General features: G+C 38.5%; 1 protein-coding gene across 11 annotated transcripts in view; it reads right to left on the reverse strand.

The window, feature by feature from the left end:
* Window positions 1–1,281: 1,281 nt before the first annotated feature.
* Window positions 1,282–14,515, reverse strand: part of LOC137295107 (protein numb-like) — a 93,473-nt gene continuing 80,239 nt past the window's right edge. For all 11 annotated transcript variants that reach the window (XM_067826411.1, XM_067826413.1, XM_067826408.1 and 8 more), the window contains 4 exons: window positions 9,572–9,761; window positions 8,501–8,722; window positions 7,512–7,745; window positions 1,282–6,753 (listed from right to left, as the gene is read on the reverse strand). In XM_067826411.1, the coding sequence (XP_067682512.1) occupies window positions 6,167–6,753; window positions 7,512–7,745; window positions 8,501–8,722; window positions 9,572–9,761 (1,233 nt within the window). In that variant the 3' untranslated portion in view covers window positions 1,282–6,166. The remainder of the gene's footprint in view (window positions 6,754–7,511; window positions 7,746–8,500; window positions 8,723–9,571; window positions 9,762–14,515) is intronic.

Raw genomic sequence — 14,515 nt, forward strand, 5'->3', positions numbered from 1 at the left:
GTTTCCCTCTTGTTTCAAATGGAATGTTCTGGAGGGCGTTTCCCATATATGCAAATTGGGGTCATTTGTCAGGTCGTGGCTCATCTAATACTTGTCAAGCAGTATATTTACTTCAGTCATCAAACCAGAAGTGATGTCATGAGACCAAAATTGCTCATAAACCAATATTTTGCCTACTGCACATTCTTTTTTAAGTTTATGCAGTATTTCTTGCCCTGAAAACATTTAACATCACTTCAGAGAAAGTAAACTTCCACACAGGATCACATGACTTTGATTACAGGGTTGGGGTCAATTTATAAGTGTTATATACAATACAGTGACAGTGTAGTTAATAATAATCTTGCTTGACATGTGTTGTTGTTACTGATGAGGTGTTCTCAAATCTGTGAAAGCCTAATTAACAACTGAACTGAATTGATCAATTCATATCAACATGTGCGCAGAGATCTTTTTGTCCGAAAAAAAAGATATATTCCAGATATGTGGGGTCCAAATAAGCAGTGTCCGACTGTATACATGTACTTGACATGCGTTACTTTTGCATGTGAGTATATATACTAATCAACATTGTTATGAAAACACAGGTATATCAAAGGATTATGGGGATATACATATAAGCTGGTGACACAATGTGTGTTAATACATGAAAAAAGGGTTGACTGATGAGCTCACAGTAAGCAGTAGGACTAAGGAGCCTTATCTCTCATAATCATGGGTTGGTATCATTTGATATTCATTCCTTTAGTTACCTTGCATTTGGCAAGGTCTGGACTGGTTTGTTACAAGAATGGTGAAGTCCATACAGTTCATGTGGTGATTGGGATGAATTGCTATGTGGTCTGATATGTTTGGTTTCTGGTTTGATGGTTGATGTCAGATGAACCTTGATTCTGGTCTTGACAGGCCTGGATGTTTCTTATATGTATGAGTGCCCACAACTGTGATCAGTTTTGTAGGAAAACCATCCTGCCTCTTAAGACCAGAATCAAGGTACAAAGTATGTAATGCTATAGAATTAAAGAAGTCATGCGTATTTACTTGTATCTTTACTAAATTTCTTTCTCAAAATAAAGAAAGGTCCTTGGTACTGATTCATAAGACCCTTAGGGTAGCCTAGTGTTAAAGTGTTCCCTCGTCACCCCAAAAATGCAGGTTAGACTCCCAAGATGGGTACACTGTGAAGAACATTTCTGGTGACACCTGCCTCAATAGAGCTGGAATACTGCTTAAAGCAGCATGAAACCAAAATTCACTCAGTGAAAAGCATAACAACATGGGTTAACTGTAATCATGTTTATTTTATTCCGGGAGCTTACATTATACATGGTGACGTGAGAACTGGTGTATGACAGCGCTAACACCAAGAGCCACATGTGGCACGCGTGTTACCTCATTGTACAAATATGTCTTGTACACTGCAGTGACACGACCTTCAGGAATTAAAAGTATTGGTTAAAATAAGATAATAAATGATATAACAATAGCTTTTTCTCCACTGAATAAGGAATTAAAATTTTCTAAGACAAGAACAATGAGGTTAACAAGTCACATAAAAAAATGACATTGCATTACAACCAAATCCAGCCACGTCCTTCAGTTGGATTTAGCAGAGTGTCATCTGATAGCTGATATTTACACACCGTCTGGTATACTGAGGTAAAGCTATTGGATGAATAACATGAATTTCAAATCAATATACAGCACAGTAAGACAGAAATGCTAGGGTAAGGACACAGAGCACAGATTGAAATAGTTGACCAAAGTTGTCTCCCTTTGTTATCACATCAGGATGTCTCACAATATCACATTTCATGAATATTATAATACATGGTTTTATTGAGAAGAAACAGAATCCTGTTCTATCAAGCGGGGTAATATATCAGTTGTATACCACAGACACAACCCAGGAGAGCAACATGATATGTTCCCATACACAACACCTATATGGATCAGCATTTAGTAACAAAGCCAGCAAGATATTGGCATCAAGGGCAGTCTGGGCATTGACCTAAAGGTTTCCTTGTTCCTTGAATGTTGCCACTTTTGATTTCATTGGATTCAAAGGAAACGTTTACATTTGTGGCCATACAGTTTACTTTCCTGTCCATGAATAACATGTAATTAATGCAAATAATTATTTTGCGTAACTTCCTTGATCAGTTTGAATAAAATAAATATTTCTGAATCAATATGTGCACAATTGCTGAAAAAAGTTTGATTTTCTTGATAAAAGCTGGATCATATCACACAATATAGCATGGTCACTGGCTTGTAAATCTTGACACTGTTGGACCAGCAAGCAATGCACTATCAGCGCAAGGTCCCACAGTCTATCTTCTCACAGGCCCACCAAGATAGTAGTGAATTAACACATTCCATTACTTCAATTTTGTACTGAATAATGAAAGAATTACTTTCACCCAAATCATCTTATCTTGCTTTGGCTACATCAGTCATCACAGAACACATGATGCAATAGTTAGAAACTAATCATTTATATGGAAAGGAAAGGAGATTTATGGAAAGGAATCAAAAAAGAGTCTTACTTCAGCAATGTGAAGCAGGAGAGAACATTACTGTCAGGACATCAAAACCTCACCCTCCACCCTTGTAACAAATGACTGGTCCCTTACTGGTTGACATTAACCCATGATGGAGTAAATCGAAATACTACTTGTCAAAACCTGATTAGAAGTGAGAAGAAAGTTCATGGAGAAAAAGCTCACAGAGAATGTTACACATCTGGACGGTTAAAAACAGACCGTTCCACTGTAACCAACATGATCTCATATCCATCTTGACATCTCACATTGAATAAATATGTAATATTTGCAATAAACTTTATATTTACATTACAATTATATAAACTTGGGTCAATATCATAACGGCCTGCTCTATTTCAAGATGAAACGTCAAGTATATGAAAGGCCCCCATCAGTATTGGCTGTCAATATTGAGCAATCAGTGTTTATTTCACGCCAGGAAATAAGCAAAATGTGACAGGGAAAACACTGAAGTCCACACTGACTTCCAGAATGTTTTCAACTATATTTGACTCATTTCACTGAGAAAGTACTTATCTTGTCAAAATACAAATACTATCAATATTAGAATCTGTCATTTTACTCCAGACGCTGATGAATCGGAACAAAAATATTGTGGCTTTAGGCTGTGATAAGGACTATTTCTGTAAACGTACTGATTATTGAAATAAAAAACAAACAATCCCAAGTACACAAATAAAGCCTGTATCAAATATTCAATATATGCTAGAAAGCCAAGGGTTTTCTCATTCTTCACATTAATCAAGTTACTCTGTCATTGTGACTGATTAACTATATTAATGGGAAAGAATTGGGTATTTCAAACGTCTATTCAGTAGATTAAGGTCAAACCGATTTTATTTCTCGTTTCACACATTTTTACCCCCAGAAAACCTAAGGGAAAAAATAAAATAAAATAAAACCACCAAGGTAATATTCCTTCTAAACACTAAAAGTATTTTACTTCTGGTAATTTATGGATTGTATATGGGGCAAAATACAATAAAAAAAATATATTCTTATATTTTGGCCAATGAAAACATTAAAATTCTATTTTTTTTTGAGTGGGGAAAATCAATTCTTATTTATATATCTTTTTTTGTCTAATTCTTGAAAAAATACGACAGATCAGTAAAATAATAAATAAAATGGTCTGGTCCAAACAAAACATTAATTGAGATTTGGGACTCACATTATCATGAGGATAGTGAAGACAACAAGAAACAGTTTTAGGGCAACAGATAAGGAGAATCAGAGCCAATCATAGAGACACTCCATAGACATAACATACAGTGTAATGCAGGGCTGAACAGATGCCAGTTTTTGATAGCATCAGCCACAAATTAGATGATTTTAGATGCTTTACCAATACAGCATTCCAATGTAATTTTTCATAAAAGGCAAATAATGTCAAAATTAACTGAATAAGAAGGCCACTGAACATTGGATCCACATCAAACTGATTCCCCAGGAACAGACTAAAGTGTCTGTTGGCTATAGTCATATAAAATCTGGAAAAATGACTGTCAGTAATAAAATTTAAATATACATTTAAAATATAGCACTACTACAGTGTAAATATTTAGTGTGGTACAAAGATGGGACTTATAGCCAGCACTCTTTACATAATCTCAAGCAGAAGATGACACCTAAATTACAGGTGGGGCATCACCTTGATTATAGGTGTGGTGTTGCCTGCATCTAGTTTCATGTCTATTTATAAGGCAGAGAAACTCATTCAGCTATTGCTCACAGGTCTGGAGTATATCCATATATACAAACATGACATGTCGGTTTGGGCAACTGTAATAAATTCTAGCTCTAAAATTTCATCTTTTATAAATGTATAAAACATAAAAGTGCATCCCATCAAGGAAATTAAGTAGACAGTTTTGAAGGACAGAGATCACAATAAAAATGCACATGTATTATGAAGTAAGTCGTATTAACGGATGAAAAAATTTGATTGTGCATTTTAAGTTCTGAATTTTTTAAACTACTTAACATGATCAGATAACAAATAAACAAAGAGTAGATTCACAACAATATGTACATCCTGACTCTGCCATTACAAAAATGTGAGACAATACCTGCTGAACAGAGACACTGAGTAGTCAATATGTAACACAATGTATCAAGTAGGAGCTTGTTTTCTATATATTGTACTTCTAAAACCTCTTTTCACTTAAGACGTGCAAATCAGGCAATAAATGAGCAATCAGTTTTGTATTCTGATAAAATGTATTACAAAATTTTAAAAATATCTTGTCCTCATAAACAGAGCACAAAATTTATTGAACTACCAGGATTGTCTTTCTTGTTATTATAAAAATGGACACCAAGACTTATTTAAAGTAATCAATACAAAAGAATTCTAACAAGGTAAAAGTGATGTAATTCAAGGTAAGATGAACCATCTCATGTTCCCATGAGAAGCACAGTACAGAAGTGAGGAAGTGCTACAAAGGCTGCTGGGAAATTGTGATGCAACATCATAGAGGGCACTGTGAATGATCAGCGGAAGTTGTGTACACAAGGATGTCTATGGTCCAAGAGAGAGGGTTTGGGTCCATCCTTCAAAGGGAGACTTATCCCCACACAAGTCTAAATGGAATAAACTGAAATGGTGCTGTTTAAATGTCGTAACTCCTAGATTCAACAGTCTTGATACACTATAGTGCAGGGATCTGATCATGGGTAAACATTCACATTCACCCTGAAAACAAATCTTCCTTGAATGACAGCTCCCGTGGTGATGGGATGACACTAGAGTATGGGTAATTATAGCAGAGACTGATCCTGGAGTACAACAACCTATGTATCAGCTACATAACAATTCATACAGGGCCCAAACTTTATGCGAGTTAACAAGATGTAACTGTTTCACAATCAGTTGCATTATCAGCATTTATCATTTACCCTGTACATGTAACAGTAGCAGCACTGGACGTTTACCTGACATGGAATACACTGTAATACCACACCATCCATTGCGACTGGTATGTATTGGTATATCACACCTGTTGTAATGGCTGGTATGTAAACATTTATACCACATCTTCCATAATGACTGGTATGTATGCCGTTATACCACAACTGAAATAATCACCAATATATGCTGATACCATCCCCGTACTTATCATCACCATATGCAATGGTACCACATCTGCGATAATAACACCTATCAGAGACATGGGATGTGGACTTGGTGTGACAGATCACTGAGAGATGGGTTCCAGTGATTGATTCTATACAAGACTGGACAACAACCTGATGAATAACTGAGAAATCTGGCTGACACTGCCACAGATGGGAGTGATGTGTAGACGAAAATGGTATGTAGGTCTGGCTGCAGCAGCTCCTTGTGAAACACAAAACTGTACACATTGTGCAACTGGTAAGTGTTATTCCACAGAGATGCTACGTGTTACGAGGCTCTTGATATCCAATGCCTGTCTGGATATTTCTCCACTGGGTGTAATGAATCATTATACAACTTATCTCAGATAGCCAGTATCTGACGATAAATCCAGCCACGGAAAATAGCATCCTTCACAAATCTCTTTTAAAAATAGGACTTTGCCAATATCTATCACTTTGTCATATAAAAGGAATCACTTCTATAACTGTACTTCGAACTGTTTCACAGTCTTTGACCCGAATGGATTACTACCAGGTTTATTGGCAGCCTTTGCTGCCCAGGCCACATCAAATGGATCCACACCTGGTCCGGCTTGTCGTGTTGGACTGGTCACACTGCTACTTGAAGAACTTTCAGATGCACTCCAGTGACTACTGCCCGATACATTTCCATTCTGCTGGAAACTCCTCTGATGAGCCATTTCTAACAAAGTCGGTTTCGTCTTCTGCCAGCCTGTGTTAGAGAGTTCTCCTGTGTCTATGGAATGACTCCTAGTGTGCTGGAAGGGCATTGGTCGAGGACGTGCCATTGGTGCTTGGGCAGGAGGTGCCTTGGGGTAGGGTTCTCCAGTGAAAGGCACACCGTTGACAGCAGATGACGTTGGGGAGGTGGTGAAAGCAGTCTGAGGGGCAGAGGCGAAGGGGTTGGTGGACCCCATTGGAGAGGTGGCTCCCTTGCTTGGCCAGTCCTCGCTGGGGACACGCTGAGGTGCAGGAGGGGGTGTTGCAGTTGTTGAGGGGTTTGCCCACGGGTTGGTGGTGGGCTGCGGCACATGGGATCCGTAACCTGCAACAGACACGACTAACATACATCATATATGTGTCACATAAACATAGTGGTCTATCCCCAAACTTCCAGAACAGAGTTTTGCTACAAGTGATATCCAACCAGCCACCATAATGTACTGTTAAAAGTGTTATCAAACAGCCACTATAATGTACTGTCACAAGTGTTATCTAGCAAGCCTAATTAATGTACTGTTCTATGTGTTATCCAACAAGCCACTATATTGTACTGTTACAAGTGTTATCCAACCCACTACATTAATGTACTGTTACAAGTGTTATCCAGCTAGGAAACTAAAATGTATGGTTACAAGTGTTATCCAGCCCAGCTACTTTAATGAATGGTTACAAGTGATATCCAACAGCCACTATAATGTACTGTTACAGGTGTTATCCAACCAGTGTTATACTGCTACAACTGTTATCCCTTACCTCCCAGTATAGTGTTCCTTTTCAAGTGTTATCTTTACCTACCAGTATGGTGTTCCTATACAAGTGTTATCCTTACCTCCCACTATAGTGTTCTTTTACAACTGTTATCCCTTCCCTTAAGGGTAGCATTACAAGTGTTATCCATTATCTACAAGTGTAGCATTACAAGTGTTATCCATTACCTACCAGTGTAGCATTACAAGTGTTATCCCTTATATATCAGTGTAGCATTACAAGTGTTATCCCTCACCTTCCTACTCACTTATCAGTTTAAAGTGTCATACCCAACCTTCTCATACAATGTTCTGTTCCAAGTTTTATACCGACCTGCTGGCGTAGTGTTCTGTCGCACAAGAGTTGGCTGAGTGGGGCTGGAGTACTGATGGAATGGTGGGACAGAGTTCTGGTGTGGGAGACCCATCCCTGCTCGAGTAGGAGCATTAGCAAAGGGCTCATCTGAGGACAACGTCGACAGCCCCTGTGTGAGCTGCTGACACATCTTGGTGATGGAGTCCTCTTGCTCATGACTGGGAGACATCTCCTGTATAGCACCTCCTACTGCTGCAGCGAAAACATCATCAGTTATAACCACATCAGTCAGGGACATTATGAAGGTTATACCCCACCAGGTAGCAGAGTGCTTTAACTAGGCTAATATCCTACCTGAGAGTATAGTCAGTATGCCCAGGAGATTTAAGTGAAATCATGCCTGGGATATTGAATGAAAAACTGTATTACATGCCCATGGAAGATACTGCAGTATTGCAATATCACACTAGTGTTATTCTGCTGGATATATGATGTCATAATGGTTTACAGTTATGAAGTCACAAAGCTGAGACCTCTTTCACTATGGTACTAGTCCTTGCTTAACTTTCAAAAAGCTGAGCGTCACACTGTAGGCAGTTACTATCTGTGCATGTTAGAGAGTGAAAAACAGAATGCTATACTCGTTTCCGTGAAACACCACTGAAATTAAACTTGTGAAATGATTTAGCATCAAACCCACTTTTTCACTTGTTGATGCCAAATCGTATCAGTATTGTATCATCTTATGTGCCCATGTAACACCTACTATCATTTCACCTGTCACTGTAGTGCTTTCGTGGGAGATAAATATTCATAGTTTATCAGACAGTTTGAGATAAGAAAAAGGACACACTCATCACCACAAGCAGAGACCATATAATAGATGGTCTCTGCCACAAGGGACACAAGGCAGCTATGTCAGGAATAGAACCACAATTCTTTACATGAAAAACCAACAGCAACATCAGACAAGGTCATGAGAAACATGATAGAGTTCTCTCCCTTACCACCATTGCCATTATGTGTTGGGGATTCCAGTATTGCATTCTGCCTCTGTAATGTTGAGGGGAGTTCTCCCAGACGTAGAGACACGGAGCGTTTGAAGGGGGATGAGGCTTCATGTAACTTTTCGAATCCTCGGAATGAACCCTGCCTGTTCAACATTGAGGAAGTGGCATGTGGCCGCTGGACAGCGTAAGGATTCTCAATCTTCCGCACAGGGACAGGTTCTGTTTAAAGTATGATCATGCTCAAAGGTATATCCATATAATTTGATAATAATAACACTGAATATCTAAGTTCACAATAATTACTGCACGATTATTACGATTGTTACAATTGCTCACTGACTTGGCTTACGTATATCGTATCTCTCTTTCGTAGACTGATACTCATGCTGATGGTCACTGGACAGTCTAGTCCAGACTTGATTATTTACAAACTGCCACCTTATAGCTGGAATACTGCTGAATGCAGCCTTCAGCAAGCAAATCAAAAAAACATTATCAGAAGACACAAGTGGTTTAATGAGGGGCCCTAGAAACTTTCAAGTGTCAAGCTGCATAACATGGTCACTAATGCTGCATATTGTGGACCCTGCACACTGTGCATACTACAACAGGCTTCCACGATAACTAGATCTTTTTTGTTGAGATACATCACATTCAAAATACTGAATCAAAGACCATGGTATGTTGGCTTCAACCTGTGAGTTAGGCATGATTAGAAAATGCCTTACCCACTGGGCTGCAATATCAACCCTTTAAAACGATTCCTGGGACAGTACATTCCAAACTGTCAAGGGACTCTAATAAAAACTACCAATGCTTCATAACATATACTCTCTCATGCATATTCACATCAACATACTCAAATTATTACTAGTAATAAAGATGAAAAAAAAACTGAGTTTGTGTTATATCTACATAATAATGGCACTTGAAATGTTTGCGTATGTTCCATGAACAAAATGGAATAATTTCTTGCTCTAATAAATTGGGTTTTTTCCCAGTCAGTTATACAGCATCAGGTGATACCCATCATGATCCAGGAAGTTACCAGGACCAGTTGTCACTTACCTGCTAGAATAGCACTCTGGGGGTCTGCCAGCCTCTCTGTCAGGGTGGTCTGTCGGAAGGACCCTGTCCGAGTGAAGCTTGTTCGGTCCTGGCTGAACTGAACTGTCACTCCGGTCTCCTTGTCTCGTTTCTGTTTCCGCTCTAGACATATTGCAAAGGCACACCCTACTGCATGGCTTAGTCTCTCTCCCTGTAACAGAGCAAATCACTTCACAATTAAGCAGAAAATAATGTTAAATTCAGTCTGTAATGAAGCAAGGCACTGCACAGTTAGGCATCAAGATTAACATTCATTCTGTAACTGTATTATTAGATAACCAGGTAAAAAGTCTGTAAAAGAGAATGGAACTTCATAAAAAGACAACCAGTTCACTTTAAGTCACTGATGGAACATGGCACTTCACAATTAGACAACCAGGTATCATTCAGTCTGTAACAGAGCAGGGCACTGTAAAATTAGTCAACCAAGTAAACACTCGGTAGGAAGATAGCGAATATTATCTTCAAACCACATCGAGAACTATTCATTCTTTGCCATAATAGCTGTAAATAAATGAGATCAAGCTTGGCAAACACCAGTGGCTGACAACATGAGCAATCATCCACACCGCCACCCAGTCACACAACCGCTAGGTCACACATTGTACCCAGCCAACATGTGCCACAAGTCAGCCCCTTACAACAAGCACAAGCTATGTCAGCCTATCCTGCCTCCTGTATTCATGGCATACAACATTACAACAGAGACCATTACAAGAAATACAACAATGATATGACATAAAATTTGACAACTAAAAAACTTCCTTTTATTGAAATACCATGCATACAAATAATTACGTTTTGCAAAATTAAAGGAGTATTCCACAGTCATTCACACTGATAATTATGTTTCGTAATGTTGAAGAATTTTCCACAGTCATTCACACTGATAATTATGTTTCATAATGTTAAAGAATATTCCACAGTCATTCACACTGATAATTATGTTTCGTAATGTTAAAGAATATTCCACAGTCATACAGAAAAATAATTATTTTTTCATAGCAAAGATTCCATTTTCACATAAATAAAAGTAATTATATCTCGTAATCTTATTGAGAACTAGCTAGCATGCACCCTCAGAGTCATGTTTTGTAAGTTACTCTACCAAACAATAGTTCTGACTGGTATATATGTACAGGAACAAATTTACACGACATGCTTCCTGAATGGAAAATGAACACTATGTCAGCACACATCTATATGTTCCAATACAGAGCATTTCCCCTTCCAGTAATCAATATCTCTCAAGATTAATGAATAATAGGATGTTTCTCCATGCAACCTACATTCAAACATGACATCTATTGACACCAGGCTTATCATTCTGTCCACTCTACAATGCATCTTGATGTCAGTATCTTGACATCAGTAGTATAATATCAATCAACATGCCATGCTACCCAACTTGACAAAGACCCAACACACGTCAACTCTGTCCAGCTTCAGACACAACGCGGCCATCTTGCTGAAAGGTATTCATGGATACCTTGTTGACACAATCCACAATTTAATCAAAGCTTGCACAGCCTTCAATATAACTGAAAGTCCATGATAATGTTCATATTACCATGGTAACCATGTTTCCGCATTAGTGCTGGAAATGCTTCATCTAGAAATACCTGACATCAAATGATTTTAAATTCAGATGATATCTTGTTGTTGTTCCTCATCGCCTTCCAGAGTCCATTGCTATAGGTACAATCAATCAGCCATTTCTTATGAAAATGTCCTAACAGTAAGTTTCAGAACTGACAAATGGAACTACATTTCTGAACTGCCCTGCTATGATTAGAGCGTGAACTAGAACAATATTCCATGTGCCATGGGTGGTTGATGGCCTGAAATATTCCCAATGACAAACAATCTGAGTACAAATTAAGATATACCATGAAAACCTCATGAAAGACCTTAAGACACTTTCTGGCGCATGTAGATCTTTTATTGAAATGATGAAGTCTAAACAATAGTGAAAATGCACTTAAGACAATCCACTCAAGCACATATTGTCAACAATAAGACACCACTTTACTTTTAACTTTGTTAGAGCTTGTATTGATTTATCTTATATAATCACAGATACAGACGTAAAGAGAGGTCAACTGCATGAGCACCAACTCCACAGGTCACAGTGACACACATTCTGGCACTGACAGCAAGGTCACGTAAAAAAAAGCAGAAGACGGCTATGTTCGTCTGTTATGATAAGCAGTAGTTGAAGGAGAATGAGCTTAAGTATCTAGTTGTAATGGGTGTGTGTGTTAAATACTTAGATATAGGCCAAGATGCTAGTCTGTAAAGCTAGTTTGTGTGAACTATGCGAGGAAAGGCTTACAGTTTTCGATGAAATTACTTATAATTTTAGTCATAGCTGTGTTCTATTTCACTATGACAGATATAAAAAATACTTTCGGACTGTTTAATGCCATGGGTGTTGCGAGAAATAAAACATAAAACAAAATGCATAACAAAACGGTTCAATGGTGGGAATTTTGAAAACCAAGATGGCCACAATGTCGACATAGTGATTTTTAAATAAGGATGCATACGTGAAAGAAAATATCCAGATTTACAAGCTTCTAAATTTTCTTAACCTAATTGCATTACTGGACTCATAGTAATAAAGCATAGAAACAAGGGATGAGACAGCAATGATTTAATATTTTTAACATTTCCCTTTGTGAGACACAAACTTCTTTTTCATGTCCAATCCACTAAGTGCACACATTACTTTGGAATGTTCATTATGTAAGTACGGATGACAAACACTGTGCAAGGATTCCTGGACAAGGATGTCTGTAGACCGGTTACTGACACTCAAGCACAAAACTGATGGATGTGGAAATCTGACTCTGCACTTAATGAATCAAAATGTTACTATTCTGGGACCATTTAGAACAAGACCAGCCACAGCACAGGTGGCATTTGTGGAACCAATTACTTCATAAGTGAAAGCCTGGACAGATACTGCAGGAAGGAAGTTGGTTTTGAACCGCCCCAGAGAGGTCTGTTCAGTGTAAGAACAAGCACCTGCAGCAGATAGCACTGGACTCTTGGTAACTTTCTTCTGCATTCAAAGGAAAGAAGGTAGGGTAGACAAATGGTTGAAGCACTGACTCATCACGCTGAAGACCTGTGTCGATTCGCCTCATTTCTGGTGTCCCTTGCTGTGATACTGTTCGAATATTGCTAAAGGCAGCAAAAAAACCCAATTCAGTCACTCACTCATTAAGAGACAAATAATAGACATCCATCTAAACTCATGTCCATAAAAAATGTTGATAGTTTTCCCTAAAGCAGCCAGTCTGGTGATGTGTGGTCCTGTGCACAGCGCTGGATTTTGAACGGTCCTTGGATGGGTGATAATGTTTGGCAACTTGACTCCTGAGAGTGTCTATGACTTCAGTCCTGCCCCACAACGAAGCACATGTGATACATGTGGTCTCACCTTAAGCAAGTGAGTTCGTTAAAAAAAGCAGAAAGCAGGTACCTAGTGGTATAAGTCGTGCCTAGGAGGCAGCTCGGGTTATCTGGGTAATAATATGCCTGATTTGACTGTTACAGGTATGAGCATTCATCTCGTGAATGGAGTTCGGCGCAAGAGAAATGCACACATTATTATTATTATTTCCTGGCATGTGAGCATTCAAAGCTGGAACACAAGCCACAGTCAGACTATAGAAGACATCAGTTAGACTATAGGTTTTATTCCATCAAACTCTACTGATTAGAGGACAGGAACTAAATATCATTTCAAAATGAATATCATCCTTGTTATACACCATTCATAATATGAAAATATTTTCAGACATTTATCAAACTGTACTGGAACCAACAATAAAATAACCCACTGCTAACCAAAAGTTACAAAATCAAATATTTGATTATTAAACAGTGTACCTTATACAGATGCATAATATTACAAACATTTGTAACATTGTGGAGTGTAATGATTACAAAAAGATAACCAAGACATGTTTTGTTCACTTTGCACAAGCCCAAGGGAAGCCATTTAGCATCAAAAACAACAAATGAAAACAGCTCTGTCTACATGGGTAAAGGTATTCTGTAGTTGTGGTTAATTGGGGGCAAGTGTTCCAGCAGGTGTACTACTGCAACTGCATCAGCGCTGCTACAACACACTATGCCAGTCTTAGCAACCTTCCAGCAACATCACTGCGACACACCAGAAATGAACTTCATACATAAAAATGTATTCATGTGGGGAATCAAACCCGAGACTTCAGCAGTACGAATGAACACTTCAACCATTAGGCTCCCCACCACCCCAAACCAACTCTGTCGCATGATAACTATATTAATCAACATGACAAAAAGAAAGGAAGTACGGCTGGGAAATGACACAGCAGGCCATTTTCATCCCTGAAGTTGCCCCAATCCACAAGGCATGTTCGAAATGTGACCAGAAAAAAAACATTTGTGGCGCATAATTATGTTTAATCTACCACTAATTGTAATTAATGAAACTATAGATTGTTAAGCATGCTACCAGCAATACAATCAGGAATACAATCAGCATGATTGATTTGTATAAATAGTAACAACCCTGGAGCACATGATTGCAGTATACTGATACAGTTTCACTTCATATCTGTATACATTTCCACCACATATGCTGGACATGCAAGATACAAGTTTCCTTACATGCTGTGAGGGTACCAACTGTATGTCTGCTGTAGCTGAGCCTAACACTAATGACTGATTAATTGTTTGTTGTTAAACACAACACTCAGCAATATTTCAGCTATATGAGTCGGGACCAAACAATCCTGCGGTCAACACCATGAGCATCAATCTAAGCAACTGGGATATGACATGTGTCAGCGAAACCAATGACCACCTGACCTCCTGATCCCGTTAGTTGCCTCTTAAGACAAGCAAAGG

This window comes from Haliotis asinina, chromosome 8 (genome assembly GCF_037392515.1).
Source record: "Haliotis asinina isolate JCU_RB_2024 chromosome 8, JCU_Hal_asi_v2, whole genome shotgun sequence".
NCBI classification, from domain to species: Eukaryota; Metazoa; Mollusca; class Gastropoda; order Lepetellida; family Haliotidae; genus Haliotis; species Haliotis asinina.